Source organism: Callithrix jacchus, chromosome 9 (genome assembly GCF_049354715.1).
Source record: "Callithrix jacchus isolate 240 chromosome 9, calJac240_pri, whole genome shotgun sequence".
Taxonomy (NCBI): Eukaryota; Metazoa; Chordata; class Mammalia; order Primates; family Cebidae; genus Callithrix; species Callithrix jacchus.
Window position 1 is genome coordinate 47,321,101 of NC_133510.1, and position 14,546 is coordinate 47,335,646.

General features: G+C 32.9%; 1 protein-coding gene and 1 long non-coding RNA gene across 24 annotated transcripts in view; one reads left to right on the forward strand and one right to left on the reverse strand.

Moving 5' to 3' along the window:
- Positions 1 to 14,546, forward strand: part of SOX5 (SRY-box transcription factor 5) — a 1,034,770-nt gene that overhangs the window by 604,550 nt on the left and 415,674 nt on the right. For 4 of the 23 annotated variants that reach the window (XM_035258433.3, XM_078339098.1, XM_078339102.1 and 1 more), the window contains exon 1: positions 13,639 to 14,278. The exons of 16 other annotated variants lie outside the window; for them this stretch is intronic. Coding sequence is in view for 1 of the 7 variants with exons in the window: in XM_078339086.1 (XP_078195212.1) it covers positions 214 to 288 (75 nt within the window). In the remaining 6 variants the exon portion in view is untranslated. Of the gene's footprint in view, positions 1 to 213; positions 289 to 13,638; positions 14,279 to 14,546 lie in introns of those variants that run through there. 3 more of the 23 variants (XM_035258430.3, XM_078339097.1, XM_078339086.1) reach the window with 2 other exon arrangements.
- The window catches only part of LOC118144414 (uncharacterized), a 45,047-nt gene that overhangs the window by 24,636 nt on the left and 5,865 nt on the right, over positions 1 to 14,546 (reverse strand). The window lies entirely within an intron of this gene.

Here is a 14,546-nt window from a genome sequence, read left to right on the forward strand (position 1 = left end):
ATTGTTGTACTGGCCTTTACACATGTAGACAGCTGACAGTCTTTTCTAGGACGATATTATATTAACTCCCTTACAAGTTTGGCCTTGAAGGAGTTGTGGATATGCTATATACTTGTAGGTATCCTATATTGGTGCTGTTATGCTAACAGGAGAACTATGTATCTTTCAAGTAAGCATAAAATATATAATGACTGGTATTTTTTTCTGTCCCAGGAATGGTTACACAGTAAATGAAGGGGATATTAAACAGCTGTTTCTAAGGAATACCTGTGAATCATGGGAGATATGGTAACAGAGTAATATATTCGGATAGTGAAAAAATAATAGATACAGGGAAAAAGCAAACTTGTGTTAATTATGATGAGGCATTTTACATAACATTATAAATGTTTATGAGCATTTTATATTTTTAAAATTTCCCAATATTTATCTCCCATAGTATATCTTAATTTGTTCCTGGAGCCATTTAGAATTTTTCTGGTGTGAGGCTTTAAAGCTGTACTTTGAAGAGAGAGAGGACTGGTGGAACACTGTTCACACCTTTACCACACAAACACAAATTCCACCCTCTTTTCTAGCTAAATATTTCTATTCTTCCTAAGTTTTTGTTCGTTTGGTTGGTTGGTTTAGTTTAGTTTCTGATAAAATGTTTCAAGGCCAAAATGTGTGAAGACTACTGCTTTAGATTTTGTTAACCAGTTATAACTAGTTTAATAATTAGTTTATTAGCAGCCTGGTTTATTTGCAGAATTCCTGCTTAAGATAGTATATACCTCTAATCCAAAAACTATCCATTGTTTAAAAGGTATAGTCGTCCAATTTTTTGTACTTCATGTATGCATGCATGCATGTGTGCTAGACTCAGGATATAGTCAGTTGTTATAATTCTGTCGATAATATGCCTGAATGCTCTCTAAAGTCAGGTTGTTAAATTAACTTGCCTAGTCCTCCCTGATACTGAATTTTGCTCTTATATGGAAATGCCAGAATCAAGGATCAAGGACATTTCCCTGAATCCTGCATCTGCTTTTATAATTTAAAAAAACTGCGGATATGTGACAGAAAAGCATGATTATATGTATTTGACTGGAATTAAAGAGAAATAGAAATGAGATAAATTTACTGTTTTTGAAGTAATAGAACATAAGTGATGGCTCCTTTGAGTTTTCACGACTAGTCTAATACTCTGGTGGCATTTCCTATATTCTCCTGTGTTTTGTCAGCATGTTAATAGGGCAGTTTCCTATTTGTCAATTGGGTTAAGAATTAAATATGTTTTGATTTAGAGGTTATTTGGGGTTTTGGTACTTAGATACATCCATGAAAATCTTTTATGAAATAAAGCAGACTTCTTATAAAATAGTTTGCTTTCTTTAAACCAGAAATGGCTGGTCATCTTTAACATATGTGGTAGTATTTATTGTTACCCTACCATGCTTCTAGAATATCACAATGATAAGGGGAAATTATTAGATTCTGTTCCTCTAATTTAACAGTTTTAATTGGACAGGATCATCACTACATTTTCTTTTAGTGAATTTCGGGTTTCTTTTTCAGTGAATCAAAATGTTCAGGTTGCTTATGAAGTTCAGCCCTTGGCATAGTGTCACTAATGATTTCTACAGTACCTTGAAATAAAGCAACAGGAAAATCTATCAACAAAGAGATGTAAATGGAATATTTTTAGATCAAAAATAAGATTCAAATCGTTTATACTAGAAGAAAAGGACAACAGTGGGCAATTGCATATTTGATCACTTTAAACACAATCAAAATAGCAGTGCCTGCCTAATTGCAAAAATAGCATCTGGACACATGGAAAAATGGAATGACGGTTGTATTTGACAGGATTATTGCCATTATGAAATTAATAAAGAGGTTCGTTATGTTATGAAAGCAGAGGCTAGTCCATTATTTTCTCTCAAATATTTCAGCCATTTTAAAATTTCAGTATCTTTTCTTTCATCAGTGTATTTTTTCTGGAGTATGGCTTCATTTGTTTCTTTTTAATATATATTTTTGAATGTGGAGACCATATGTTTTCTAACTGAAAGGAATAAAACATTTACATGGGTACACATGTGTGTCTGTGTGTTTGTGTGTGTGGTTTACATGGGGTGAGGGAGTTTATGGAATTTGTGGTTCCATTTTGCCCAAGATGGACTCTGTTCTCCTGGTCTTAAGAGTCTCTGTCACCAGTGACTATCTAATTGTCCAAATTAATGGCTTTTCAAATACCTCTTTGTGGTGTTTGTTCTTGCTTACCCTTTCCAGATTAGTGCTTTACTCACCTTCTCACACAGTTTTTATACTCATGAAATAAAATATCAATGATATTTTTACACACTTCGGTGTAATATTTCCATCTCTACACTGGAAATCTTTATTAGATGTTCTGCCATTATTTGAAATTCAGTGAAACTTGTCGTTTTTTCCACAAACTTCTTTTAATAACATCACTATTGTAAATAGACATTTGTACTTCACTACATATTGTTTCTTATATTTTAATCTCTCGTAGGAAGTACTATTTAAACTTAGATGTAAAGTTGAAAGTGGAAGAGCATATTCTAATATTGAGAAACAGATTATGGAATGGTCTAGCAATATCAGGATACACAAACAGGGTCTGAAAGTCTTCTGATTTTTTCTTCAGGTAAGAAGTGCAGTGGTACTACATGCAATGCTATGAAATAGTCTTGAAGATACAGTAATGAAAAAGAAACATTTCTTTTTATATTGTTTAGTCAAGTGGTAGGAATTTATGTTTTACTGGGTATTATGGAAGAAGAGTGACAGGTGATGGATTAGGATAAGATTACAATAGAGGGTGATACCTCAACAGATATTTAAGGATGAGTAAATGTTAGCCATATATATCAGGAGAAGAGAAGTGGGGAAGATATTCCAGGAGTAATGCACAGTTCAGACAAAGCCTTATTGGGAAGAAACAACCGGCTGTGTGCCAGTAACTATACCAGTTTGATGTGCCTAGAACACACAGTTCACGATAGGTAGAGAAAGATGAAGCTGCATAAGGAGGCCAGGCCAGAGCATGAACAATCAGATAGGATCAGTTTTAAGCGGTTTTGATTTATGGCATCAATTTGCACTTCTCAAGTTTGTTAAGTTATACAAACTTCTTTAAAAAATTATAGAGTATATTCACTAGGATGTTTGAATTTCAATTAAACATTTATTTCAGAAACTAAAATTATATTTTATGAAAATATCTTTAAATTTAGGGTTATCATTATAAATGAGAATTTTTATTCTAACAGGTGAAATAATTTTTAATAAAAATGTAACTTACAGGCATCTCAAAACATAGCTATCTGTGGTCTGCAGATCTCAATTTGAGGAACATTATGTATAGTTGGTAGGCAACCATTGGAGAGTTTATAGTTTAATCAGGCGTCTATTTAACTTTTAAAAAACATAGTAGGTTCGCTTCACATTCAAAATAAAGAAAAAATACAAAACGTTAAAAATATATTCAGTGAAAAGTTTTAATCTCATACCTGTCCCCAATCTGTCCAGTTCCCACCTACCCTACTCCCACCATTATAAACATTTTAATTTAGTTTTCTGTGTGCCTATCTGAAGTTTTATTACCCACACATAAGCAAAGGGAAATTTGATGTCTATTTTTTACACATTTTGTACTGTATGAATTGGTGTTCAGTTATCTACCTTGCTTTTTTCACTTAATATATAACAATTTATATGTTGAAGATCTTTTTATATCAGTGTATAGATAAATTCCTTGTTTTGTTAACAGCTGTCTAGTATTCCACTGTGTTGTATCCCTAATTAATGTACTTCAGGTTCTTAGCAGATTTTTTGCTATTAAGGTGACTGGCTTTGAATACATAACACATATTCCTATGTGAAAGCATATATGATGTATGAAAGCATATTTCTAACATAAATTGCCAGAAGTAGAATTACATTTGTAATTTTGGTAGGCATTTCCAAATTGCCATCCATAAAGCTTCTTTCATTATACATTTATACTAGTAATATATGAGAGTGCCTCTTTACATAGGTCACAAACAGACTTTGTTTGTACGCTTTTGATGTGTTAACAACCCCACTCTCTCCATGGCTTACTTTCTTCTTGTTTAAACATGTGGGCTCTGATTTGACTGTGCGTCAGATGCATGTTGGCTCGATTGGACTTGGCTAGAGTCCATTTGTCTTCAATTCTCTTCTTCTAGGACCCAGGTTAATGGACTAGCCCCTACCTGGGTTATCCTGTTTTCACAAGGGTAGGCAGAAATAAGAGACAGTGGCTGAGCCAAATCAAACATTAACATTGCATTGACTAAAGCAAGTAACATGTCAAAGATAAAGTCAATGGGTGTAGGAAGTAAACTCTACCTGCAGAGAAGTATTGCAAGGGAGAAAACAAATTATGAAATGAATGATATAGTCTAATACAATGTTCATGTAAGTTTTTATATTTTACTAAGCTGGTAATTAAAAAAATGGTTATCATATTATAGTTGAAAATTGCATTTGTTATTATAATGAAAGATGTTGAGTATCTTTCATCTGTTTAAGAATCCTTTCTATTTCCTTTTCTTTGAACAATTTGTATTGCTTGCTTATTCTACTGCTGATTTGTTGATCTTTTTCTCATTGATTTCAAAGAGCTCTTTATAGATTATGGAGGGTAGCCTTTTCCCTGGATATGATCATTGTTGTCTTTTTATTTCTGTAGATGCCTTTTGTCATTTTGAAGGATTTAGTGTTTACATAGCTGGATTTATAAATCTTCTGTTTTATGGCTTGTGAATTTTGATTCATTGTTAGTAAGACCCTCTTTCTTTAAGATTAGATTCAGTTTACTAATGTTCCCTTTCAATCATTTATGATTTTATGCTTTACATTTAGATATTTGAGCATATAGTGCATTCGTTGAATGCCACCTATCGAATTTACTAATAGAATATACTGAATTCCCTCTATGTGTTTGAGTTTTTTTCTCTGTGTTCTTTTCTGTTCCATTGGATTATCAATTTATTCAATACTACATTGTTTTAATCAAAATCATAGAGATTCTATATTGTGTTTTAATTTCTAGTAAACTGAGCCCTCATTTTGTTTTCAATTTTTTTCTGATTATTCTTGTTTAATTTTATATAAATTATGAATTCATCTAGTGCTTTAAATATGATATTACTTTAATTTTGAACTCACTAAATTTATATATTAAATTAGGAAGAATTTATATTTTTATGATATTGATGCTACCTATTGAGGAACTTGGTATGTCTTTTCATATTGTATTAAAGCTTTCTTTAAATAGGTCTTGTATGTGAATAAGTTCATCATAGATAATTTGTCTATGCTGCCAATACTAATGGGGTCTTTTCCCCATTAACTGTAATGACTAGGTGTTATCATATATATGAAAGATATTGATTTCTACGTATTGCTTTTGTTCCCTCTTTAATATATATTTTATTGAGTATAGCAAATTAATTCTAAATTCTCAAAGTTTAGAAGTTGATCCTCTCAGTGTGAAATCTTTTTTTTTCTTTTACGTAAAATCCCCACAGAATGTTGTTTATAAAATAACACTTTTATCATTTTATTTTGTATTTCAGATAGGCTTTGGAAATAGCTTTCTTGTAGAAATGTAGTGTCAGTTCCTAGTGAAATAGACAGTAGGTTTGTAATCAAAAGACTTTAGTTCAAATTGTTTTTCTGCCTCTCATAAGCTGTGAAATCAGAAGCCAGTTGATTTTTGTCCTTTTACTTTCTTTTAGATTTGTTTAAAAATTAAATTAACTACTCTGTGTGAATATTATTGATTTCTAATTAGAATAACTTGATAATTGTTTATAAAACAGACTAGGATGTCTATATACTGCACTAAGTCATAATTCTATAAAAAAAAGTTTAATTTTCCATCTCTACCTTTTATCAGAGTACTCTGCCCAGAAAAGGTAGTCAGAAAAAAAACATTAGGTGTATTGATTCTTTCCTTTTTTCTCAGTATGCCTCATAAAATTCAGGGCACACACTCAATATAAGAACAATGCTTATTAAGTTTATTTGTTTACTAAGATTAAGAATAATGGCCCAGCTATGAAAACTGAGTAAATCTGAAGTTGGGTTTCCATACCAGGAAGAGTATTCATGACCTTAGATATATGTTTTTATTTTCTTAAGATGTGCTTAGGATACTGGCGTATTTTACAAATGGTTATTGTTTTTTAGTCTACTCTTTAACCTTATGTCAGATTTAAAAATAAATATTTCTGATTATAGGCCCATGGTTTATTTAGGGATATTAACATTTAGTTGTTTTTCAAATAGTAATATACCATTTGATACCCAAGCAGTTCTTCAGCATCAGGGAAAATTACAAACAATAATCTATCTATTTTCTTGTTTTATGAAAATATGTATATTATATGTCAAAATTTTAATATATAGATGATTTAAAATACAGGGATAAATTTAAGATTTTAGAAATGTTTGTTGAGTAATTGCATGAAAGCATTCATTTTCTAATGTCTTTATTATATTTCCAACCAGTGTATAGTCCATCTGAATTATTTTCTGAATTGTGGCAATAAGTCATTTTGTTAACAATAAAATGAAAAAAATAAGTTGTCTATATGGAAGCAGTTCTTCAGAATGTCCAAAAAATGTATTATAAGAACTAGGTTTCTTTGAACACAGTTTTCCTGTTAGGATTTCTAACATTACAAGTTTTTAATTTGCTTTTGAATTTGTCATTTGATATTTTGAAATTTTCAATAAAAACAAAAACCCTTGTATTTATTCCCCACCACACCAATCACGGTTCCATCATACATGTGAGGTATTTAATATAGTAAGAGACTAAACTGCTTTTAATTCTCTCATTGGATAAAGTAGCCTAATAAATATCATTGCACTTAGAGAAACTAAAATCCCAGGCACAAAATTTTCTCAGAATCACAAATAGATGAACTTAGTCATAAAATCAGTTTTGAAAACATCATTTTTTTGGATCAATTAAGTTATCCTGGTCATTTTCACTTAAATGAACTTATATAACTTAACTTCAATGAGTAACAGTTTATTTTCCTCACTGTCTCATATTGCTATATGAATGTAGGATTATGCCATAGCTTAAAAGGCCAAAATAAACCCTCATTGACAAGTAAAGTCTTAAAACTTTTAAAGAAGGATTTAACCAAGGAAGGCAAGAAATTTTATTTTTGAAATGATAAATTGATTTATCAAAGAAGAGATTATAGAAACAGAAGTTTAGAATTGAAATGTCTGCAGTAAGCAGACATCACACCACTTAGAAATCATGTTCCCTGAGACATTAAAGACTTAGGCAATGGCTGGGCATGGTGGCTCACACCTGTAATTCTAGCACTTTGGGAGGCCTAGCTGAGCAGATCACCTGAGGTCAGGAGTTCAACATCAGCCTAGCCAACATGGAGACAAAATTTAGCTAGGTGTGGTGGTGTGTGCCTGTAAGCCCACCTACATAGGAGGCTGAGGCAGGAGAATCACTTGAACCCAAGAGGTGGAGGTTGCAGTAAGCAGACATAACACCACTGCACTTCAGCCTGGGTGACAGAGTGAGACTCTGTTTTCTGCACCCTCTTAAAGACCATGCCATTCATAAGGAAGGAGTAGTAGAGGCTCCCTTAGATCAGTGGTCCCCAACCATTTTAGCACCACGGACCTGTTTCATAAAAGACAATTTTTCCATGGGGGTGAGAGGGGTTAGGTGGGGTGGGGTATGACATTGGGATGAAATGGTTCCACCTCAGATCATCAGGCATTAGATTTTCATAAGAAACATACAACCTAGATCCCTCACATGCACAGTTCACTTTAAGATTTGCGTTCCTATGAGAATCTAATGCTGCCTCTGGTATGACTGGCTCTGACTCAGATGGTAATGCCTGCTACTCACCTCATTCATAACAGACCATGGACCAGTACTGGCCTTGGGTTGGACACCTGCCTTACAGCTCAGGTTCCCTAAGCTTTAGCTTAGCCATAATTTCTTCCACTGTACTGTTCCAGATACAAGTAGACTGAATATTTGTTAATAGGTAACATTCTCATTTACTATGAATAAGATTTATCATTCACTTAGTGTACAAGCAAAGGAGAATATGGAGAATAGACAAATATAGTCAACTTAAAAATGAAGGAACTTGTTCAAACATTTTCATACTTTCCTCAGTTTCAACTCCCATTTTCTTCTCTGATTACTTAATATGTGAAATGTATACACTGGTGGTGGGAAAACCTCTCTGAATTATGTGTACTAAAATATTATGTAGACATTACCTAATAAGAATGTTACCCAACAAAACTACATTGTAGCAATATAATGGTGCCACTTTTTACTTTGCTGCTACTGCTAGGTAAAATGTCATTGCAGTATGTTTCCTGAATTACTTTCCAGGTTGAAAAATTACAATGCAGAAAGTTTGCTGGCCAAGAGCACTTTTATTCATATACTCCCATTTGAATGACTTTTCTTCTTATGGGTTATGTGGATTTTTTTACTCAGAAGAAACCTTATTTTTACCATGAGAGTGATTGACTTATGTTATTTTCATCCTTATAAGTGAACAAACCATTAGACATCACCACGTATCACAAGAGGAGATGATAGTGTAGAGATATTTAAAAAAAAAATTTAAAAACATAAATTCAGTAGTCTTATTTTTCTAGTTGACAACCTTTGCCTGAAATAATGGATTCTTTCTATAAGACAGAAATTCCACTGCAACGTAGTTTCATAGGGACCAGAAAATTGGCCCCTGGGTTTTACCTGAGGTTATAAAGATTGTAAACATATTAGGCAAGAAAATCTATTTTAGAAATCATTCTGAAAAATAGAGCCAAATTGCATGAAGAGTGGTACTAGTTCTGGTGATGGTTATCACTAAAAATGAGATAAGAATACTATTATTCTCTGTTTTAATTGTGTGAATGAACTTTTTTTTTTATTTGTGAAAATGGAACCGTCATTGTTCAACCTAACTTTGTCTAAAATTTGGCGATTCAGTTACTGTAGAAACATACTTATGAAGCACTTTCCTGTATACTCTGTACTTAATTGCCATTATGCTCTCTTTGAGATGAACTGAAACTCATTGCCTTTAAAAACTATGCAGGAAATAGGGCGTATTAATGATTCTGATGTTCTCCAGCTCTGCACTTAGTAGTGTTGGGACTTCCTCATTTGTAATTGGGATAAGTCTACATATCTCATATAGTTGTTTTGACTATTAAATGAGATAATATATTTTATTATATATCATATAGATAGTTCTCCTATAATAAAAGCTTATATTTTAAAATTATTTCAAGTTATTCTCAATAAGAAGATAAATCATAAGATCAGTGAAAGCAATTATTGGAAATTAAATCATTTCTTTGAGAGAAGTATGAAACTAGAGTTTCTAAGGTGAAGGTGTTTCTGAAGAACACTGTTTCTTCAAATATTCAGTTTGAGAACAATTCGTCTGTATATTCTAACCAACTGACAATAGAAAGAGTATTAAGTTAGGAAAACCTTGAATTCTAGGCTGTCGTGTCCCAATTTTGTGACATACATATATTATGGGGAACTGAATTTTAGGTCTTTGAAAAAGAAAATAGCCTATAGAATGCCTAAGATTTTTTTAAGAGGTCGAATATTACAGGACTCTAGTCTAAGAGTTGTAAGCTACATGTGATAGGTCAACAGTGAGCTCACCAGGCATCTGGTGAATGACTCACAGATGTACATTGGTTGGAAGTTTCTTTCTTTCCTTTTTTTTTAAATTTTTTGTGACAAAGTAAATAACAGCACAGGCAAAAGGCATTTTCTTTATACCCATTGTGTCATCTTAAGGCAATAAAATGTTAGTATTGTCTGACACAGATATGCTTTAAATTCATTGAGATTATAGTATTAAGAGTTTTATTTCTCAAAATAAGTCTTCCAAATTCTATGTGAAAACTAGCTTGATGGTAGAAATATATATCAAATATTAAAGTGTAATCTCACCTGTGACCGCATATTTTTATTTCAGATATTAAAATAGAAGATATTTACCAGTTGTAAACTAAAATAAAGGAACGAAAATATATCTTTTTAAAATGAGGACAAAAATAGTAGAAATACGTGCTGAAAACTATACCTGAAAAGGGGTTAGTTATATTTAGAAATAACTTGTGTATGATTTTAAAAGTTCTTGATAGTCTCTTTGAGAATTTTCCAGCAGTGTTCTCTAGCATATCTTATATTCCTTAGCCTGTGTGAATCTCCTTTTTATATCTGCAATGGAAGCAACAAGAGCTCAAAAGCATACTTTTTCATGTTCATTCCATCTTCCATAATACTGCTGTAGCAGTGACAAAAAGACTCATTCAATGTAAAACTTTTATTGGGTTTCTATTGTGCTTTGTGCTTGAATCATCTTTGAAGATATATTTGTATTTGTCTATCTGTGCTTGTATATCATACTTATATTACTTACCATTTTATGTATTCAGTTAAGTTCTTATCACTATTTTTTGTTCATTTGCTTTGTTATTTTTGTTTTAATTTTTCTCACTACATCTTCCTCAGAAGGCTTGGCTACTAAAAAATTGCTTTGAAATTTGGTTATGTGTGTGTGTGTGTATATATATATATATATATATATATATATATATATGTAGGTGTATATATATGTATATATGTAGTATATATGTAGGTGTATATATATATATGTAGGTGTATATATATATGTATGTGTATATATGTATATATGTATGTGTATATATGTATATATATGTATGTGTGTATATATGTGTGTATATATGTATGTGTATATATGTTATGTATATATGTATGTGTATATAGATATATGTATATATATGTGTGTGTATATATAAATATAGATACACACACATATATATACACATACACATGTACATATAATTAGAATTTTTCATATATATATAATTTGGTTTTATATCTGTAATCAGAATTGTTATAAAATTATATATATATGATTTGGTTATATATATATATAAGTAAAATATGAATTGTCATAAATTTTTTAATTCTTTTGTTAAAGCCATAGCACTTAACATGTTGGTAAGCATTTAATAGACATTAAGTTAATGCAAAAGTGTGTCTCAACCGAGATATATTTTGAAAGCTTAGCAAACATCACATTGGGATATCAGTTCTGATGTAAAGAGTATCTGTAGTCAATTCAATATCTTAAGCTTTTCAGATAATTGAAAAAGACTTTAGGTTTAATATATGTGCTAGTCATAAACACATATTTAATATTTAAACATTTTAACATTTAACACAAAATTAAAAAGTTAATTTAACAGTATTTTAATATTAAATATTGTATTGGTTGGATCATTTTGATCACTTAATAAAATAACCAAAACATTTTGGATTAGTCCTTCCTTTTGCTGATATTCTAAAATCTGGCAGAAATACTAATTTTCAATATAGGATTCAAATGAAAGAAAACTTTTATGGCTTAGGGAGGTACATGTTAAAGTATTTATTCAATTAGACAATCATATACAGTATTAGCTTAATGACAGTAAGCTTTCATAAATCTTATTTTTTATAACAATTACCTGAAACCCTTTCAGGTCACTTAAAATATGTGCACCTTTTTGGGATCGTCATCTAGCTGTAAATTCTGGAGAATCAATTTATTCTGTATTATGGTATTATGGGTGAAATAGATAGAAGTGGCTTCAAGTAACAAATGGGCTACTAACCAATTGAATGACTTTAAATTCTGTTTGCCCAAGTTGCACAGTGGGAAAATTAGGGAAATACATACCTACCCCTTTCTATACTGTGTAAGATTCATGAGCTATTTTATGTGAACAAAATTCCTTATCATCTTAGAGTTCCATTAGTTCAAATTATCATTAGGATGATCATTATTATGTTTGGCAAATTTTCTGTCTAGTTCCTAGTCTGTTGCAACTCCTTCAGCATAGATGATTGTGCAAGAAGTAATTTGTTTTTGAATGGCTTCAGTAACGTTTGCAGAATATATTGAAATCAAAAAACTAACTTTCAAACCATTTAACATTTTCTTATATGTTCTTTGTGTTTATTTGGCATATGTACATGTATACATATATTAAGTGCCAATAAAATCAAAATCAAAGACAAGGAAGATTCTAATATGAGTATCTTTTCTTTATACCATAGTTGGCCTCAAACACTCATCCTCTGTGTCTTACCTGCTCTGGTGACCTTCTAGATTAGAGTTACAGAGAAACAACCAGAGGTAGTAGCTGTAACAAGACAGCAGCTGGGACCATACGGATCTCAGCATCCTGCCTTATGGCCATTATCTTTGTTTCTATCTTTATGCTGCCACTATGTCTCCTTCTTGTGCTCTCCCTGCGTCCTCTCCTCCCTACCTCCTCCTCTTCCTGACTCCAGCTCCCATGGCTCCCTGTAACTCACCCATCCTCCTCCTTCATTTTTTTCTCTATTGATACAAGGTAAGCAAGATTTTTCCTAATTAGGAACAAATTTTTAAATATTTTTAAAAGTGTATATAGCTATGCAGTTGCTATACCCTAATTCCCATAACCACCATTAACAATTGAAGAAAAATAAAATTTTTGTATGCATTATCAATTAGAGTGTATTAGATCATAGGTCCCTTAAGGGCTAAAAAAAAAAAACAGATATTTAAAATAAATGCAACAATATTTTCATTTTTCTACGTAGGAGTAGGTTGTTGCTGTAACAAAAAATAATTTGAGACTAACAAGAAAGAATAGTGAGTAATATTCTTCCCCCTTCCCCAACTGCTGGAAGTGAAAATCATGTCAGCATCAAGTCATTTTTGCCACATCCCTTGTTAACAGCTTTTTCAGGGTGGGTCATAGTTCTATGTTTTTGTTAGTGTCTTAACTCCATAGTGACATGCTTAAATCTTATTCCACATTGATTTTGTGGGGTGTGTGTGTGTATATATGTGTGTGTGTGTGTGTGTGTGTGTGTGTGTATTTTTAGAATACTCCTGATAGATTTAAATATTATTATCAACTTGTCCAAAAATGTATTAGCTTTGAATGAAGAATAAATTTACTAATATGGGAGCTAGTAATTGATTTTTTTTTTCTCTTTGGAATATGTGTATGATGTATCATTGCGAATGTCTAAAAAAGTAAACTTACTGTCTGCCTGTCTCCAGGAAAAAAAGTGGGACCTAATCAAACTGCCTTGGGGTCAACCCTTGTGGTTTTAAAGGCCCTTAATGTTGTCCAGCTGCAAAATAAAAGGAATTGGGAGGGGAAGTTGGAAGGAGTGGAGGGGGTTGAGGGGGGAGGAATGTGTGGAAAAGAACAGGGAGTCTGGCTTTTATTTTTTTTTTTTTAAGTGAGTTCAGTGCCAGCCTGGACATTGGCTGTACAGACTATTGAGCCATTGTCTGCTCCATTTCCAGAATAGCCCCCAGTTAATCACTTCGGCTTTGAAGGGAATTTCCTCGTGGAATTCTCCACAGAAAATCTAATCAACTGACCTGCCCTCTCAACAATGGAAGGCTTTTTTTTCCTCTCTTTCCCTTATTGGGGCGGGCTCTGTAATGTAGCCTTTTGTGCAGAATGAACCCTCCCAGTAGGAGTGGAGAGCGTGTGTGAGTGACTGAGTGTATGTGTGTGTGTGTGTGTGTGTGCGTGCGTGTGTGAAGAATGCACACTATCTCGTGTTGGTGAGTGTGTGCTTACTCCCTGACCAGATGCTGCGGTGTGCGGGGCAGCCACCATCTCTGCATGCGTGTCTGTGTAAGTGTCTCTGTGTGTGTATGTGACTCTGTCATTTCATGTCAAAGGTACATTACCTGATTACCTTTCTCGCCTGCCAGATTTTTATCTAGATAATTGGAACTGCTATGGAGGCTGTGCCTTGCCAGCCAGCTTAGGATCTGTAGAGCCATAGTTTGTCCACCTTGTTATCTGTGTCTGCCTGGGCAGAGGAAATTAAAGAGATCCACAGCCAGGGGAGCGCTTCCTACTCCTGACCTCCCCCGCGATCCCAAACAGGACAGTTTGTTAGTCCCATCTTTTCGTATTTATGTTTTGATTTGGTTTGGGGTTTTCGTTCGCATGTGTGTGTTATTTTGGCATGTGGATACCTATTCCCCTCCTCATCGCACATCGTGTTTTATGGAGTTTGGAGCTGAGGAAACTTTGGTTGGGTTGCCAGGACGTTCGCACCACTTTGCGGAAAGCACGAGCTAACAGTGAGACCGACAGAGTGAGTGACAAGTTGTTTACAGGTTTCCTTGAAGGGGCCTCTGCTATATTTCAATCTGTCAAAGTTGCTTTTCTTCCCTCAGAACAATGCCCGATTGTTGTGAGTGTGTGAGTGTGTGTGTGTGTGTGTATGTGTGTGCGTGCGTTTCCGTGTTGAACAGAGAAAGCCTAGAAAAGGGTGAGAAGGAATAACAATTCTTTGTGTAAAAATGCTATTACCAACATTTAAATTTTTTGTTTAATTAGTTAATAAATGCAATTTAATCAGG